We start from the raw sequence: 16,584 nt of genomic DNA, 5'->3' as shown, positions 1-16,584 counted from the left end.
CATGGACAAAGTGTTTCGTGTGAATTCCTGGATTGCTAAGCAGAGAAAGTTGCCTAGAGATGTGGTGGTTTATTTTGTAAAAAGGGAAATTAGAGATGAAGTTATACAAGCTGCCTATGATACTAAAGTTGTGATTGCTGGTCAAGAAGTTTTGGTTCTAAAAGAAATTCCTCCAAAGATTTTAAAGAGAAGGAAGGACTTTATATTTCTTGTGCAAGAGCTCAAGCAAAGAGATATAAGGTTCAGATGGGAGATCCCAGCTGGGTTGAGCTTCATGTATGATGGCAAAAGGTACTGTTTGGGTACTGTGAAGCAAGCGCATGATTTTTACAACAATGTTTTAAAAGCAACCCCATCAACACTTCTGGAAGCTGCAGAGGGATCTGGAGAAGGAGAACATCAAGAGGATGAAGATGGACAGATAGACGAGAAGGGTACAGGAGGAGATCAAGCTGCAACTCTTTTGGATGATCCTAGAGAACAGAGGGTGACGCGTGCTGCCTTAAAACGCTCAAAAAAGATTAAAAAATAAGACCAGTAGAAATCTATGGAACTTCCACAATATACTTATAGTCAAGTGGTAGCTGTGTTTTTAAGAGTTTTGGGATGATATCTATGGTAACAGAATGTTCAATTTGGAATTAATGGACAATTTACTACAGAGGAAGAGGAAGAAAATTTTGTGGGTTAATGCGGGTTAATTTGTGTAAGAACTATCTATTATAGCCTATTTTGGCTAGAGAGGTTAATAGGGATTGGTGCTTGTGATGTGTAAGTGAGAATATGTCTAGGTAATAGTGAATTGTGGAAGAACATAGATGGGAATGATGCTAGTTTTCTTTTATTTTAGTTCTTTATACATATTTAGTATTGTTAAGGATTGGTTTACTCTATATAAGCTAGAGAGTGATGGATTTTAGAGTTTATAATTGTTAGTATATGATTGTTTATGATTGCTTTTTAGATATATACCTTGTATTTTGCTCTGGGAAGTCGGGGGGGGGGGGAGGGGGGGAGGAGGGGAAGTAGAGGGGTGGGAGGCAGGGGAGGGAGGAGGGAGAGGGGGAGGGGGGGAGGTAGGGAGGGGAGGAGGGAGGGGGAAGGGGGGTTTTTCAAAGGAAAATTGTATTTTAAAACTTTTCAATAAAAAAAAAAAAAAAAAAGAAAAGCATTTACTTATTCGTTAAATTTATTTGCTGCCTATCTCGCCATGGGACTATTCAGGCAGCTTGCAACAACAATTTGTTGCTCCCATCATCCTAACAGATTGGTCAGTTGCTTGCCATTTGCCTTATAAAACTCAGATCCTATGCAACTTACGCCCCATTTAAAGGATCCAGGGGCCAAATATCCACCGGGCCTTTTCTTTTTCTTGTAATTATTATTCCTTGTCTGGGTGCTATGCCTCCAATGATATAATAAACATCGGCTATAATGGGTGTCTTGGAGAGCATCAGAGTAGCTGTTTCAAAGTCTTCTGCTTTACTTAGAACCTACAAAAAAACATTTTCATGAATTAATGCCAAGTTTGGATAAACCTCTGTTAGCCTGACTGCGGAGCTTCATTGTGAAAACAGCACAAAATACATGCTAGGCAACCTTGGCTCTTTTATGACTCGTGGACTTCAACTCCCAGAATTCCTGAGCCAGCTTGGCTCAGCTTGGAAACCTCTCCCTTTCCCCTCAGCATGGCTGGCTCAGGAATTCTGGGAGTTGAAGTCCACGAGTCATAAAAGAGCCAAGGTTGCCTACCCCTGGGATAGGATTTAAGGGTTTCCTTTCAACGTTTGTAAAATTTACACATAGTCCTCGACTTACAACAGTTCATTGAGTGACCGTTCAATGTTCCAACGGCACAGAAAAAGGGGACCTACGACCGTTTTTCACACTTAAAACGGTCGCAGCCTCCTCGTAGTCATGTGGTCAAAATCCAGATGTTTGTCAATTGATTCATACGTATGATGATTGCAGTGTCCTTGGGTCGCATGATCCTCTTTTGCGACCTCCCGATGAACAAAGTCAACGAGGGAAGCCAGATTCGCTTAACGACCATCTCACCAATTTAACAAGTGCAGTGATTCACTTAACAACAGAAGAAAGGTTGCAAAAGGGGGCAAAACTCACTTAACAAATGTCTCACTTAGCAACAGAAATGTTGGGCTCAACTGTGGTTGTATGTCAAGGACTACCTCAATATTAAAAAAAAAAGTTACTCACGGTTCTGATAAGCCAGCTGGCCGGACTGTATCGAGCCAAAAAGGCTGCTATGGCATTCTCCCACCAGTAGCCAACATCTGTAAAATAGAATATAAAAATGAAAAATGCCTTAGGAAAACCAGTTATTATCAAAAATAGAACAGAACAGAGGATAGTATAGTATAGTATAATATAGTATAGTATAGTATAGTATAGTATAGTATAGTATAGTATAGTATAGTATAGTATAGTATAGTATAGTATAGTATAGTATAGGATAGGATAGGATAGGATAGGATAGGATAGGATAGGATAGGATAGGATAGGATAGGATAGGATAGGATAGGACAGGACAATAGAATAGAATAGAATAGAATAGAATAGAATAGAATAGAATAGAATAGAATAGAATAGAATAGAATAGAATAGAATAGAATAGAATAGAATAGAATAGAATAGAAAATATGGAATGGAAATTAGAATAGAATAGAATAGAATAGAATAGAATAGAATAGAATAGAATAGAATAGAATAGAATAGAATAGATAGAGTAGAGTAGAGTAGAGTAGAGTAGAGTAGAGTAGAGTAGAGTAGAGTAGAGTAGAGTAGAGTAGAGTAGAGTAGAGTAGACTAGGGTAATAGAACAGAACATAACATAATAGAACAGAACATAACAGAATAACAGAGTTGGAAGGGACCTTGTAGGTCATCTAGTCCAACCCCTCGCCCAAGCAGGAGACCCTACACCATTTCTGACTGACGGCTGTCCAGTCTCTTCTTGAAAGCTTCCAGTGATGAAGCTCCCACATAAAAACGATCCTAAAATCAAAGGTATGTATGCAGGTTTGATCCACTACGTTAAAGCCAAAGCTACAGGTATCCACAACTTACAACCACGTGACCAGAATTTCCACTGCTAAACAACATGGCTGTAGAGTGAGTCGTGCCCAATATTGTGACCTTTTTTGCATGGTTGTTAAACTAATCACTACAGTCGCTAGCTGAATTTTGTGGTTTTTAAGCAAATCCAGCTTGCTTCCACCGCCCCAAGTTGGCAATCTCACGGCTCCGGGATGCTCCAAGTGTCATAAATGCAAGTCACTTGCCGAGCACCCAAATTTTGATCACGTGACCTTGGGGAGGCTGCGATGATTGCTAAGTGTGTGAAATGGTAATAAGTCACTTTTTCAGGGCTCTCAAATCTCCGAATGATCGCTAAACAAATGGTTGTAAGTCGAGGACTACCTTTGCTGGACAGTGAAGTGAAATGTGCCATTGAAAATAATAGTAAACAAATAAGTAAATAATGAAGCTGCAAGAGTTTGTGGAATAACAAAGGGCAGTGATAAAATCGGTAAGCCGGTATAGAAAACACAACATTGGCTAAGAGACCGGGGTCATAAGTAGAGGACTGCCAGGTAGAGTTACAATATGCAGAACCCTGCAGAACCTCAATTTAGATCAGTTTAGGATTAAGCAAAGTTCTTCAGGTTGAAAACTGTATTTCCTCTTTCTCAGCGGCCACGGGACTGATGTCATTTAAGTGAGGAAGGTCGCCATTTTCGCTCTTCATCTTGCAAGGGCGCTTAGATTTACAGATTAAATTAGATAACCTTTATTGTCATTTTTTTTTTAAGGGACGCGGTGGCTCAGTGGGTTAGGACGCTGAGCTTGTCGATCAGAAGGTCGGCAGTTTGGCGGGTCGAATCCCGAGTGCCGCGTAACAGAGTGAGCGCCTGTTACTCGTCCCAGCTTCTGCCAACCTAGCAGTTCGAAAGCACGTAAAAATGCAAGTAGAAAAATAGGGACCACTACGGTGGGAAGGTAACAGCGTTCCGTGCGCCTTTGGCGTCTAGTCATGCCAGCCACATGACCACGGAGACGTCCTCGGACAAGCGCTGGCTCTTCGGCTTTGAAACGGAGATGAGCACCGGCCCCTAGAGTCGGAAACGACTAGCACGCATGCGCGGGGGAACCTTTACCTTTACCTATTGTCATTTTTTACTGCGGGCACAGTGGCACACATTGAAAATGAAATTTAGTTGCTTGCTCTCAGAGTGGATGCAACACATACTGTAACACCCGTTTAAACACACTATATGCAACATGCGTGTAGACCTACACCCTTACCTGTAAGTAACATATAAGTATTAATCTCGCTCCATCTTAAATACTTAATGGAAGGAGGAAGCTTTAGAGTTCACAAGGTTAATACAAGGTTAATATACCGCCTCATAGTGCTTTTACAGCCCTCTCTAGGTTTTTTGTTTTTTTTTACAGAGTCAGCGTACAGTATTGTCCCCAACAATATGGGTCCTCATTTTACCGACCTCGGAAGGATGGAAGGCTGAGTCAACCTCAAGCCAGTCAGGATCGAACTGCTGGCAAGTGGGCAGAGTCAGCCAGAGAGAGGTTTCCAAACTGAGCCATGCTGGCTCAGGAATTCTGGGAGTTGAAGTCCACGAGTCATAAAAGAGCCAAGGTGGCCTACCCCTGGCCTAGGCCTAGGTCACTTTATGACTCGTGGACTTCAACTCCCAGAATTCCTGAGCCAGCCATGCTGAGGGGAAAGAGAGAGGTTTCCATACTGAGCCATGCTGGCTCAGGAATTCTGGGAGTTGAAACCCACAAGTCATAAAAGAGCCACGGTTGCCTACCCCTGAAGACCTCCAGCGTCCCTTCCAGCTCTGTTATTCTATATTCTATTCTCTACTCCCAAATCTTGTTCAGTTAATCTGTTCTGGAATTTTTCAGCAGTGCTGCATCTCTTAAATTTTCTCCCAAAACTGTCAACCTGCCTTCTCTAGAAGAACGATCTAACAGACATTCCTTACAAATGTTTCATCACTGGTCTTTTGTCTTCAGAACCAGGCAAGCTGAGTCAGCAAATTATCAGCTTATCTGGGTAAAAATAAAATTTGCCTTACCTCGCTCATTCCCACTGATGGAAAACTTGTGTGGACTTTGCCCCGTCCATAAACCGACGTAGCCGAAGAACGTAGTGCCTCTGAATTTTACCTGGAAATAATTAAAGGACAGAAGAAGCTATAATTATTCCTCATTACTTTCGATATTAAGTCCTCTCCAAAATAGTAAACAGGCCAGGGAGATTGGGGAGTCCTTTAATTTGATGAAAACCTGTCTTTACTTAAGTGTAAAATAAGAGTTAAAATGCTTTAGGGGGTGTAGGAAAAAGGTTATAAGTCATTACAATTTGTTTAGTACTGCAAAAAAAAAAGAGGAACAAATTTAAGGAAGCATAATTTCTGCACCTGCTCCGTTCTTCCTCAAACCAGTTCAGTGCAAAGTTGGTATCCTTTTTATTATTTATATTCCTCGATCTTTCTCCTCTCTTTTACATTCCATTGCTTGCCACATTATCCAGAAATGGAACAAAGTTCACTGGAAGTATTATTTAAAAAGTTTGCCTCACAAACCCAGAAGGGAAACGAACAGAATAATAGAGTTGGAAGGCACCTTGGAGGTCATCTAGTCCAACCCCCTCTCAAGCAGGAGACCCTATACCATTTCAGACAAATGGCCCACCAGTGATGGAACACCCACAATTTTTGAAGGCAAGCCGTTCCACCAATGAATTTTTCTAATGGTCAGGAAGTTTCTCCTTAATTCTAGGTTGCTTCTCTCCTTGATTAGCTTCCATCCGTTGCTTCTTGTCCTGCCTTGAGGCGCTTTGGAGAATAGCTTGACTCCCTCTTCTTTGGGGCAGCCCCTGAGATATTGGAAGACTGCTATCATGTCCCCCCTCGTCCTTCTTTTCGTTAAACTGGACACAATTCCTCCAAACATTCCTTCAGATGTTTTAGCCTCCAGTTGCCTAATCATCTTTGTTGCTTTTTTTCTGCACTCTCTCCAGTGTCTCTACATCTTTTTCATAATATGGTGACTAAAACTGGATGCTAAGTGGGGCCTTGCTAAGGCTTTATGAAGCAGCATTAATATGTCACATGATCTTGATTCTTTCCCTCTGTTAAATAAGCTTGTTTAAATTTCACTGCAATAGACAACAGCTGCAGAGATGACTCATATTACGAATGCAAGTGGTAAGCTTTTTTGTGGTGTAGTGTAAGAGTAGAAAGTCACATGATTGTAGCTGCTCGTTACAATTCTTAACCATGCAAGCTAAATGTAAAAATTGTGAAACTGCCATCGTGTTAAATGGCTTTGGGTTACAGCAAATAGAGTTGCACAATTGTTTAACGCTTTAGCAAAACAATCTTTGTACGTATTTGTTCTAATAATCCAAAGTCAAATATGTAATGCATTTGTTATTTAATGTATTTCTGTCCAACCACAATTAAAAAGAACATTTTTGATGACTTACATAAAATAAAAATGATATATCAATATAAAAGTTGATAAATTTGTTCCAGTACAGAAATTGGTATTTTCTTCTAATTTTCTCTTACTCTGCAATCTTTTCCATATAATATCTGAATTTTGTAATTTCTATGCATTTTTTCCTTTCTCCCTTTCCTTTTAAAAGAAACACATTAATTAAATTGTTTTTTAGAACAATTGGGTATTTAGTTTTAATGACCAAACTTTATGGAGGGTCACGTTTATAAAAGTTGGAAAGAAAGATTCTGAAAAACAAATGTTTGCAGTACAATTGATTTACTGACCATACTATGGTTTGGCTACTGACTGCATGTACAGACAGTCCTCAACTTACAACTATTCGTTTAACAACCATTTGAAGCTACGACCTAAAAAAAAGGGACTTACAATTGGTTCTCGCACTTATGACGATCACAACATCCTCACAGTCATGTGATCAAAATTCAAGCACTTGGCAACTGGCACGTATTTACAACAGTTGCACTGTCCTGAAGTCATGTGATCTCCAACTGCAACTATCCAGCTAGCTTCCGGCAAGCAAAGTCAATGGGGTAAGCTGGATTCATTTAACAACCACATCATTCATTTAACAACTGCAATGTTTCCCTTAACGACATGGCAGAAAGGTTGTAAAATTCAGTGCTTCGCTTAGCCACAGAAATTATCATCCCAATTGTGGGCATAAATCAAGGACTACCTGTATCTCAACAGGAACTGTTTCCTACGCTACTTGCCAATAATTTTTATGCTTGTCCGGCTCTTTTTTTTTTGTACCTGCCCTTTCTCGATAAAATCCACATCAATTGTAATTTTGCGTAAATACTCTCCAAAATCAAAATCCATATTCCGACCGTGGTATATATTTCCTTTTTTGTCTTGAGCAACAATACTGGTGCAGAAGCTGTGAAAAAAAAGAATAGCAACTGTATTAGAAAAGGCTGGACTTCTAAATTCATTTTTCCCAGGGTGTCTTTTTAAATGAAGGAAGTTCTGGGATAATGTTGCAGGATCCAATTGGGGTCAGTTACTGGGACCAAAGATTTTGTCTTCCAAGGTTTTGGACTCGTGCTGGAACCCATCTTTAGGGAATTTAGGGTTTCCTGCCTAATCGGGGTTGGACTAGAAGACCTCCAAGGTCCCTCCCAACTCTGTTATTCTATTTTTATTTTATTCTATCAACGCATGAACCGATCCAATTTTACAACCTTTTTATGGTGGTCATTAAGCAAACACAACTGTAGTTATGCAAACCCATTATTTGCTAAGGAACATTTTTTTCCCAGGAACCAGGAATAAATACCAGGTTCTGGGGGGGAAATGTAAACTGAGATCACATGACCACAGGGCACTGCAAATGGTCATACATGTGCGCTGACTGTTGAGCGCCCAAAATGTGGACACGTGACCGTGGGATGGGGGAAGATGTCATAATTTGAAATCTGCTCATAAGAAGCTTTTGATGGTTCTGTCATAACTTCAAATAGTAGCTAAGTGACTGGTCAAAAGTCCAGAATTATCTGGATTTGAACCTACAATGGTGAACAAAATAAGCAGTCTGATGTTTCCATCAGATCCTAGACTCTAGAGTGATATAGGTCATTCACTTGTTTAGTGACCATTCAAAGTTACAATAGCACTGAAAAAAGTGACTTATGACAAGCTTTCACACTTATGACTGCTGCAGCATCCCCGCAGTCATGTGATCAAAATTGAAGCACTATGCAACTGGCATGGGCTTATGACAGTTGCATTGTCCCCAGGGTCATGTGATCCTAGAGTAGCCCCACAGTGAGATAAGTGGCAAATAAATAAATATCATTCTTACAATAAAAGTAGCTCTAGTGCCAGGAGTAGGCAACCTTGGCTCTTTTATGACTCATGGACTTCAACTCCCAGAATTCCTGAGCCAGCATGGCTCAGCTTGGAAACTCTCCTTTTCCTCTCAGCATGGCTGGCTCAGGAATTCTGGGAGTTGAAGTCCACAAGTCATAAAAGAGCCAAGATTGCCTACCCCTGCGGCCTAGCTTATATGGCATCGATATTTTAGTTTGGGCTACAGGTTGTCCTCGACTTATGGCCACAATTGAGGCCAATATTTCTGCTGCTAAGTGAAAAATTTGTTAAGTGAATTTTGCCCCATTTTATGACTTTTCTTGTCACAGTTGTTAAGTGAATCACAGCAGTTGTCACGTTAATAACACAGATATTAAGTGAATCTGGCTTCCTCATCAACTTCGCTTATGAGAAGGTTGCAAAAGGGGGATCACGTGACCCCAGGACACTGCAACCGTCATAAGTATGATTCAGTTGCCAAGCACAATTTTGATCACGTGACTATGGGGATGCTGCAAGGGTCATAAGTGTGAAAAATCGTCACGATTTCAGGGCCATCGTAACTTCAGAACAGTCACTAAACGAACTGTTGTAAGTCAAGGACTATCTGTACCTTGTTGTGTTACGCTAATTTTAAATACATCCCTGGACTGATTAGATGAGGGATGACCAACCTTGGCAACTTTTAAGACTGATAGACCTCAACTCCCAGAATTCCTCAGCCAGCTGTGCTGAATTCTGGGAGTTGAAGTCCACCACTCTTAAAAGTTGCCCAGGCTGGACACTGCTGGATTTAGAACGCTGGAAAACCTGCAAGGCAGAAAACAAGCTAAAACGATATAACAAAGAAAAAGAACGATCTCCATTTAGAAGGACATAAAACATCCAAATCTTAATTATTAATTAATAATCTTAGCGGATGGTTACCACCCGCTTGGGCCCCAAAAGGCTTGTGGGAAAACCCAAGTTTTTAAAGACTTTTAGGGCTGACTCAATCTTCACTGTTTCCAGACAGCAGAAAGTCCTGGATCTCATCGGATGACGTTGTCCCATCGATGTATTCTTGATGTCCTCACATTTTGTTTAGAGAAAGGAGAAAACTTATTTAGAACTCGACAGCAACCAGAGATCGTTTTCTCTGTGCCAGCAGCTTAGCCTGGTTGTCAGGACCCACCCCAAACCACGTCTTAGGAAGACAAAATTCTTGGAGTCAAATCTATTCCAAAAAGAATCTTTACTATGACATGCTTGGTTGTAGGAATACGAGACAGGACTTAATATTATTCCACGAACTAACCCCTTATATAGAGTTCCCGATTTAACCCCCCTTAGCCCCATTTGGTCAGTCCCCCATCCTTTTCTCGTATCATCCCTCTCGTGGGAAAAAGGAACTTAGGACCCTTCATGTTTATTGCTCTCTTCCGTGACACAAGCCAGATGCTAGCCCCCCCTTTTGTTTCCCCAGTTCAAAAGGCTTCTCCTTTCCTTTGAAATGCCTATTGCCGGTTCAATACACATCCATTCTCTTCTCTTCAGGAGATGGCAGAATCCATGGAATAATGTTTTAAACATACATTTATGAATATGATATAAATGGATTCTGACACTGGCCATCTTTTTCCTTACAAAATTTTGCTAGGGAAAGCTAAGGAAAAGATAGCCTTCTTCCTTTTCTTGATCTTTGCAACAGGCCCTTGCCGTGATGAATTCCCACCACCACCACCTCCTGAGTCCCACAATGCATTGCAACACTCACGCGGTGAATTCGTAGGCCAGATTCAGCAGGAGCCCATCGCCAACGTTTACCCCGAAGTATTTGGAAAGTCCCCGAATTTCTCCATAATAAGGCTGGGGGATGAATTTTTCTATTTCTTCTGCCATAGGTCGAATAATGGCATGGACCCATTTGGGGATCACTGAACTGGAAGAAAAAGGAGACTCTGCATCATTCATTGCTCAGCTAACACGTTTTCCTCTACGTTCCTTTTATATTCAGTCAAATGGCTTGCCTCCAGAAGCTGTGGAGGTTTTTAAATAAAGATTGGACAACCATTTGTCTGAAATGGTATAGGGTCTCCTGCTTGAGCAGGGGGTTGGACTAGAAGACCTCCAAGGTCCCTCCCAACTCTGATCTCTATTGAGAATCTCAGCCATCCAGGTCATAGTTATCCCAAAGGTGCTTTTTGACACTCATTTTTTCTTTGAAGACATTTCGCTTCTCATCCAAGAAGCTTCTTCAGCTCTGACTGGATGGTGGGGAATGGAAGGATTTATACTCCTTGCAAATGTTCCAGTATCTCAGGGGCTGCCCCAAAGAAGAGGGAGTCAAGCTATTCTCCAAAGCGCCTGAAGGCAGGACAAGAAGCAACGGATGGAAACTAACCAAGGAGAGAAGCAACCTGGAACTAAGAAGAAATTTCCTGACAGCGAGAACAATTAACCAGTGGAACAACCTGTCTCCAGAAGCGGTGAATGCTCCAACATTGGAAGTTTTTAAGAAGAGACTGAACAACCATTTGTCTGAAATGTTCTGTTCTATTCTATTCTATTCTATTCTATTCTATTCTATTCTATTCTATTCTATTCTATCCTATCCCTATATTCTATTCTGTTCTGTTCTGTTCTATTCCACCTCTTCCTCCTCCAATGCCCCATCAGAGAAGGTCTCTCAAGTCCACCCAGCCAAGAGAAACATGCACTTTGTCCCTGCTCAGGTGAACTTGGCTCCAGTTTGAGAAATTCAGTCTGAAACACAAACAAACAGGGTGGGTGGGAAGGAAAGAACTAATTCCTCCACCTGGTTCACACTTTTGTTCAGCTGGGAAGAATCTAACGTAGAGTCACAGAACTGGAAGGGACCTTTGAGGTTCATCTGACCCAACCTCCTGCTCGAGCAGGAAACCCTATACCATTTCAGACAGGTGGCTGTCCACTCTCTTCTTAAAAACCTCCAGTGATGGGGCACCCAGAACTTCTGGTGGCAAGCAGTTCCACTGGATTGTTAGGAAGTTTCTCCTTAATTCCAGGTTGCTGCTCTCCGTCATCTTCTGAAGGCAAAGAAGAGAGTCCTCCCTTTAGCAACCAAGCAAGCAAGCCAGGACGCAAACAACCCGAAGCAAAGGAAAAGACAGGCGAATGAATCAGAACAGAGCTGGAAGCACCGGGAGTCTTCTAATGCAGCCCCCTTGCTCAAGCAGGAGACAGTCCTGGAGGATTCGGGATAGTCTCGGTCCACTTTCCCTTTCAAAGACCCTCCCTCACATTTTCCTTTCAAAGACCCTTCGGTGCTTTCTCTTTCAAAGACGCTCCCCCACATTTTCCTTTCAAAGACCCTTCGGTGCTTTCTCTTTCAAAGACCCTGCCCCACATTTTCCTTTCAAAGACCCTTCGGTGCTTTCTCTTTCAAAGACCCTGCCCCACATTTTCCTTTCAAAGACCCTTCAGTGCTTTCTCTTTCAAAGACCCTCCCCCAGTTTCCCTTTCAAAGACCCTCCCCCAGTTTCCCTTTCAAAGACCCTTCAGTGCTCTCTCTTTCAAAGACCCTCCCCCACATTTTCCTTTTAAAGACCCTTTGGTGCTTTTTCTTTCAAAGACCCTTCCCCACATTTTCCTTTCAAAGACCCTTCAGAGCTCTCTCTTTCAAAGACCCTCCCCCAGTTTCCCTTTCAAAGACCCTCCCCCACTTTCCCTTTCAAAGACCCTTCGGTGCTTTCTCTTTCAAAGACCCTCCCCCACTTTCCCTTTCAAAGACCCTCCCCCACTTTCCCTTTCAAAGACCCTTCCCCACATTTCCCTTTCAAAGACCCTTCAGTGCTCTCTCTTTCAAAGACCCTCCCCCACTTTCCCTTTCAAAGACCCTTCGGTGCTTTCTCTTTCAAAGACCCTTCCCCACATTTCCCTTTCAAAGACCCTTCAGTGCTCTCTCTTTCAAAGACCCTCCCCCACTTTCCCTTTCAAAGACCCTCCCCCACTTTCCCTTTCAAAGACCCTTCCCCACATTTCCCTTTCAAAGACCCTTCAGTGCTCTCTCTTTCAAGGACCCTCCCCCACTTTCCCTTTCAAAGACCCTCCCCCACTTTCCCTTTCAAAGACCCTTCGGTGCTTTCTCTTCCAAAGACCCTTCCCCACATTTCCCTTTCAAAGACCCTCCGGCGCTTTCCCTTTCAAAGACCCTCCCCCACTTTCCCTTTCAAAGACCCTCCGGCGCTTTCCCTTTCAAAGACCCTCCCCCACTTTCCCTTTCAAAGACCCTTCCCCACATTTCCCTTTCAAAGACCCTTCAGTGCTCTCTCTTTCAAAGACCCTCCCCCACTTTCCCTTTCAAAGACCCTCCCCCACTTTCCCTTTCAAAGACCCTCCGGTGCTTTCTCTTTCAAAGACCCTGCCCCACATTTTCCTTTCAAAGACCCTTCAGTGCTCTCTCTTTCAAAGACCCTCCCCCACTTTCCCTTTCAAAGACCCTCCCCCACTTTCCCTTTCAAAGACCCTCCGGTGCTTTCTCTTTCAAAGACCCTGCCCCACATTTTCCTTTCAAAGACCCTTCAGTGCTCTCTCTTTCAAAGACCCTCCCCCACTTTCCCTTTCAAAGACCCTCCGGCGTTTTCCCTTTCAAAGACCCTCCCCCACTTTCCCTTTCAAAGACTCTCCGGCGCTTTCCCTTTCAAAGACCCTTCGCAACATTTTCCTTTCAAAGACCCTTCGGTGCTTTCTCTTTCAAGGACCCTCCCCCACATTTCCCTTTCAAAGACCCTCCGGCGCTTTCCCTTTCAAAGACCCTCCCCCACTTTCCCTTTCAAAGACCCTCCGGTGCTTTCCCTTTCAAAGACCAGACCCTACGGCTTTTTCTACGGTTTAGGCTTAAGATCCGCTCGTTCAGGGATCTCCCCCCGACACACACACACACACACACACACACACACCCCGCCTCCCCACCGCCCTTTCGCCTCCTCGCAGAAGCGTCCGCTCGCCGAAGCGGAGCAGCCGCGCGAGCCCCCAGCGCTCTCACTCGATGATGCGATTGAGCACGGCGCGCATGAAGACCGGCTCGAAGTGCCGGGCGGCCGCGGCCCAGCGGAGCTCGGGGGGGCTGTCCAGGCTGACGTTGCACCGCAAAGGGGCCACTTGGGACCGGGAAACCGCCGCCCCGCCGCGGGCCAGCGCCAGCAGAAGCAGCCCCAGAAGGAGCGCCGGGAAGGAGCCGGAGCCCCCGCGCCTCTGCCCGGCCATGGACGCAACTGCAGGACGCGGCGGCCACCCGCCGATCGCCTCCGCTTTCCACGGCCGGCCCTGCCGTTTGGATTGGCTGCCCCGCTGCCACTCCACGCCGCCCTTTCCCGCCCGGAGCTGCGCTGGCGGCTGGGCGCGGCTGGCAAAGGGGATCCCCGGGGCGAAAAGCGCAAATCCGGGCACCCACAACTTCTGGTGGCAGGCTGTTCCACCGGTTGTTCTCACTGCTAGGAAATTTCTCCTTAAGTTCCACATTGCTGCTCTCTACTTGATTAGTTTCCATCCAGTTTCTTTTCTTGCCTTCTGGTGCTTTGGAGAATAATAAATAATAATAATAATAATAATAATAATAATAATAATAATAATAATAATAATAATAATAATAATAATAATAATAATAATAATAATAATAATAATAATATAATAAATAATATAAATAATAATAATATAATAAATAATAATAAATGGAATTTATTATAATATAATAATAATATTTATTATTTATAATAATAAATGGAATTAATAATAATAATAATAATAATAATTAATAATAATAAAAATAATAATAATATAATAAATAATATAAATAATAATAATAATAATAATATAATAAATAATAATAAATGGCATTTATTATAATATAATAATAATATTTATTATTTATAATAATAAATGGAAATAATAATAATAATAATAATAATAATAATAATAATAATAATAATAATAATAATAATAATAATAATAATAATAATAATAATTTTATTTATATACCGCCCTTCTCCCGAAGGACTCAGGGCGGTGAACAGGGCAAACATATAAAAATACAAAGATACAAAAGTTAACAAGAATTAAAACACAATGCCCAGCTAAAACAATAAAAGTTGACCCCCTCTTCTTTGTGGCAACCCCTCAAATTCTGGAACACTGCTATCATGTTCCCTATTTCTTCTTTTCTTTGGACTAGCCAAAGCCAAGTTCTTCATAGGTTTTAGTCTCCGGGGCCTTTAAATCATCTTAAATTGCTCTTCTTCTCTGCACGTTTTTCCAAAGTCTCAACATCTTTTTTGTAATGCGGTGTGACCAAAACTGGATGCGGTATTCCAGATGCGGCCTTACTAATAAGGTTTTATAAAGTGGTACTCATACTTTCACGCGATTTTGATTCTATGCCTCTGTTTACAAAACCCACCCGCTCAACATCCCACCAAGTCATTAAGAAGTCATTGATGGGGTTCAAGGCATTGTGTGAACACAGCCCTCTTGCTTAAAAGCAGCGTCTGCCCCATTTTTCCACCAGGGGTTCAGATGGAAGGAAGCGGGAAGCCGCAGGCTGGTTGAGCAAGGAGATGCGTGTTTTGATTCCTCTGCATCGCCGGCCAATGATTGTAAATCCTGCTGTTTGCTAAGGGAGAGGAATTTCTCCCGTTTTGCAGGCGGAGTTTGCCCCCAATTTGCTTCCCTTGCCCAAGATGCCCATCACAAGCCACGGTTTGCTTGAAGTACATTTTTGATGTGTAGCTGAAGAGTTGAAATGAGGGGCCCTTGGTGCTGAACTTGGGTTGTTTTCTTGCAGACGTTTCATGACCCATCTAGGTAACATCATCAGTGTTAGTAAGGAGAAAAACCCATTCCCTTCTTGCACCAATGCTGTTAACCTAGTTTGGGTCATGAAACGTCTGCAACAAAACAGTCAAGCTTACTGCTAAGCTTGTAAGCCGCCCTGAGTCTTCGGAGAAGGGCGGGATATAAATGGAATTTTTTTAAAAAAAGCACCAAGGACCCCACAGTCATCTTCTTCCTCCTCCACTCTACAAACCTCGTTCCCTTTTAGCACTCATGATGTTACCTAGTTTGGGTCATGAAACGTCTGCAAGAAAACAACCAAGCTCAGAGAGCAACAAGGAAGATGGTTTGCCGAGCAACTCAGCAAAGCTAGGCCCACCTTTCCCCTTAGGCCAGACATGTCAAACACAAGGCCCGGGGGCCAGATCCGGCCCGCGAAGCCATCCTGGAAACAGTGAGGGAACGGCCCCCACTGCCTTGGCCCTGGCCCAGAGACCCTCCTTCTGCCAGAGACCCTCAAATCTGTCCCACTCCTGCCCAGGCCTCCATAGGCACCCTGGATGCGAACGATGTAGAGCTGGCCACGCCCACCCAGTAGGCCATACGCACTCTAGCCACACCCACCCAGTAGGCCACGCCCACCCAGGCTATACCCACCCAGGCCCTGAGGGCAACCGCAATGCTGATGCGGCCCTCAATGAAATTGAGTTTGACACCCCTGCCTTAGGCCCTCAAGCCTCAAAACTATATTATGGGTTAATTCAGCCCTGGGGAATTGTTAATCACAACCTCCACTAAAAGAAATCATGAATTAGTCATCCCCTCTGACCCACACTTTGCAGATACTGTCTTGAGCAACCAGGTGAGCAGGAAGGGAGGTACGCATGATTTAATAAATCAACCATATATATATATATTGCATTTCATCTTCCTGTAGTAATGTGAATAAAGCTGATTTATTAAACCATGCAGGAAAGTTCATTGAACTTATACCAAAGTAGTGCAAAGTTCACGTAGGAATGCTAAAACGGCACTTTTCACACAGCCTTATAAATTGTATTTAGAAATATCCAAGGCTGTGATTGGATTAATTTAACACAAGGGAGATTATTAAATCTTGAAGGCCATGACTTGTTATTTGGCTGACATGCATATTTATTGTATGATAAGAAGGTAGATAATGTATTTAAGGTGCATATTTTAAGACATGCTTTGTTGCAAGTTTGGAAAAAGTATAGACACAAGTTAAATTACAAGATACCTTTATGGGCAATACCGAAACACACAATAGAAAACATAAATGTTGGGTTCAAACATGATGTGTCTACATATAAGGGAATCTTAAGTTTGGAGAGGAACGTATGGTGTTTGAAGCCGTATAATCTTCTACGAGAAGAGAAGATTGTT

General features: G+C 42.7%; 1 protein-coding gene across 1 annotated transcript in view; it reads right to left on the bottom strand.

The window, feature by feature from the left end:
- Window positions 1-13,660, bottom strand: part of NAAA (N-acylethanolamine acid amidase) — a 29,992-nt gene extending 16,332 nt beyond the window's left edge. The window contains exons 1-6 of the mRNA XM_081333346.1: window positions 13,394-13,660; window positions 10,145-10,309; window positions 7,330-7,456; window positions 5,124-5,214; window positions 2,218-2,294; window positions 1,321-1,493 (exon numbers count right to left, since the gene is read on the bottom strand). Of these exons, the coding sequence (XP_081189472.1) occupies window positions 1,321-1,493; window positions 2,218-2,294; window positions 5,124-5,214; window positions 7,330-7,456; window positions 10,145-10,309; window positions 13,394-13,614 (854 nt within the window). The 5' untranslated portion in view covers window positions 13,615-13,660. The remainder of the gene's footprint in view (window positions 1-1,320; window positions 1,494-2,217; window positions 2,295-5,123; window positions 5,215-7,329; window positions 7,457-10,144; window positions 10,310-13,393) is intronic.
- Window positions 13,661-16,584: the final 2,924 nt, after the last annotated feature.

This window comes from Vipera berus (assembly GCF_964194415.1).
Source record: "Vipera berus genome assembly, chromosome: 7".
In the NCBI taxonomy this organism is placed as follows: domain Eukaryota; kingdom Metazoa; phylum Chordata; class Lepidosauria; order Squamata; family Viperidae; genus Vipera; species Vipera berus.
This window is presented reverse-complemented; position numbering and strand designations above follow the sequence as displayed.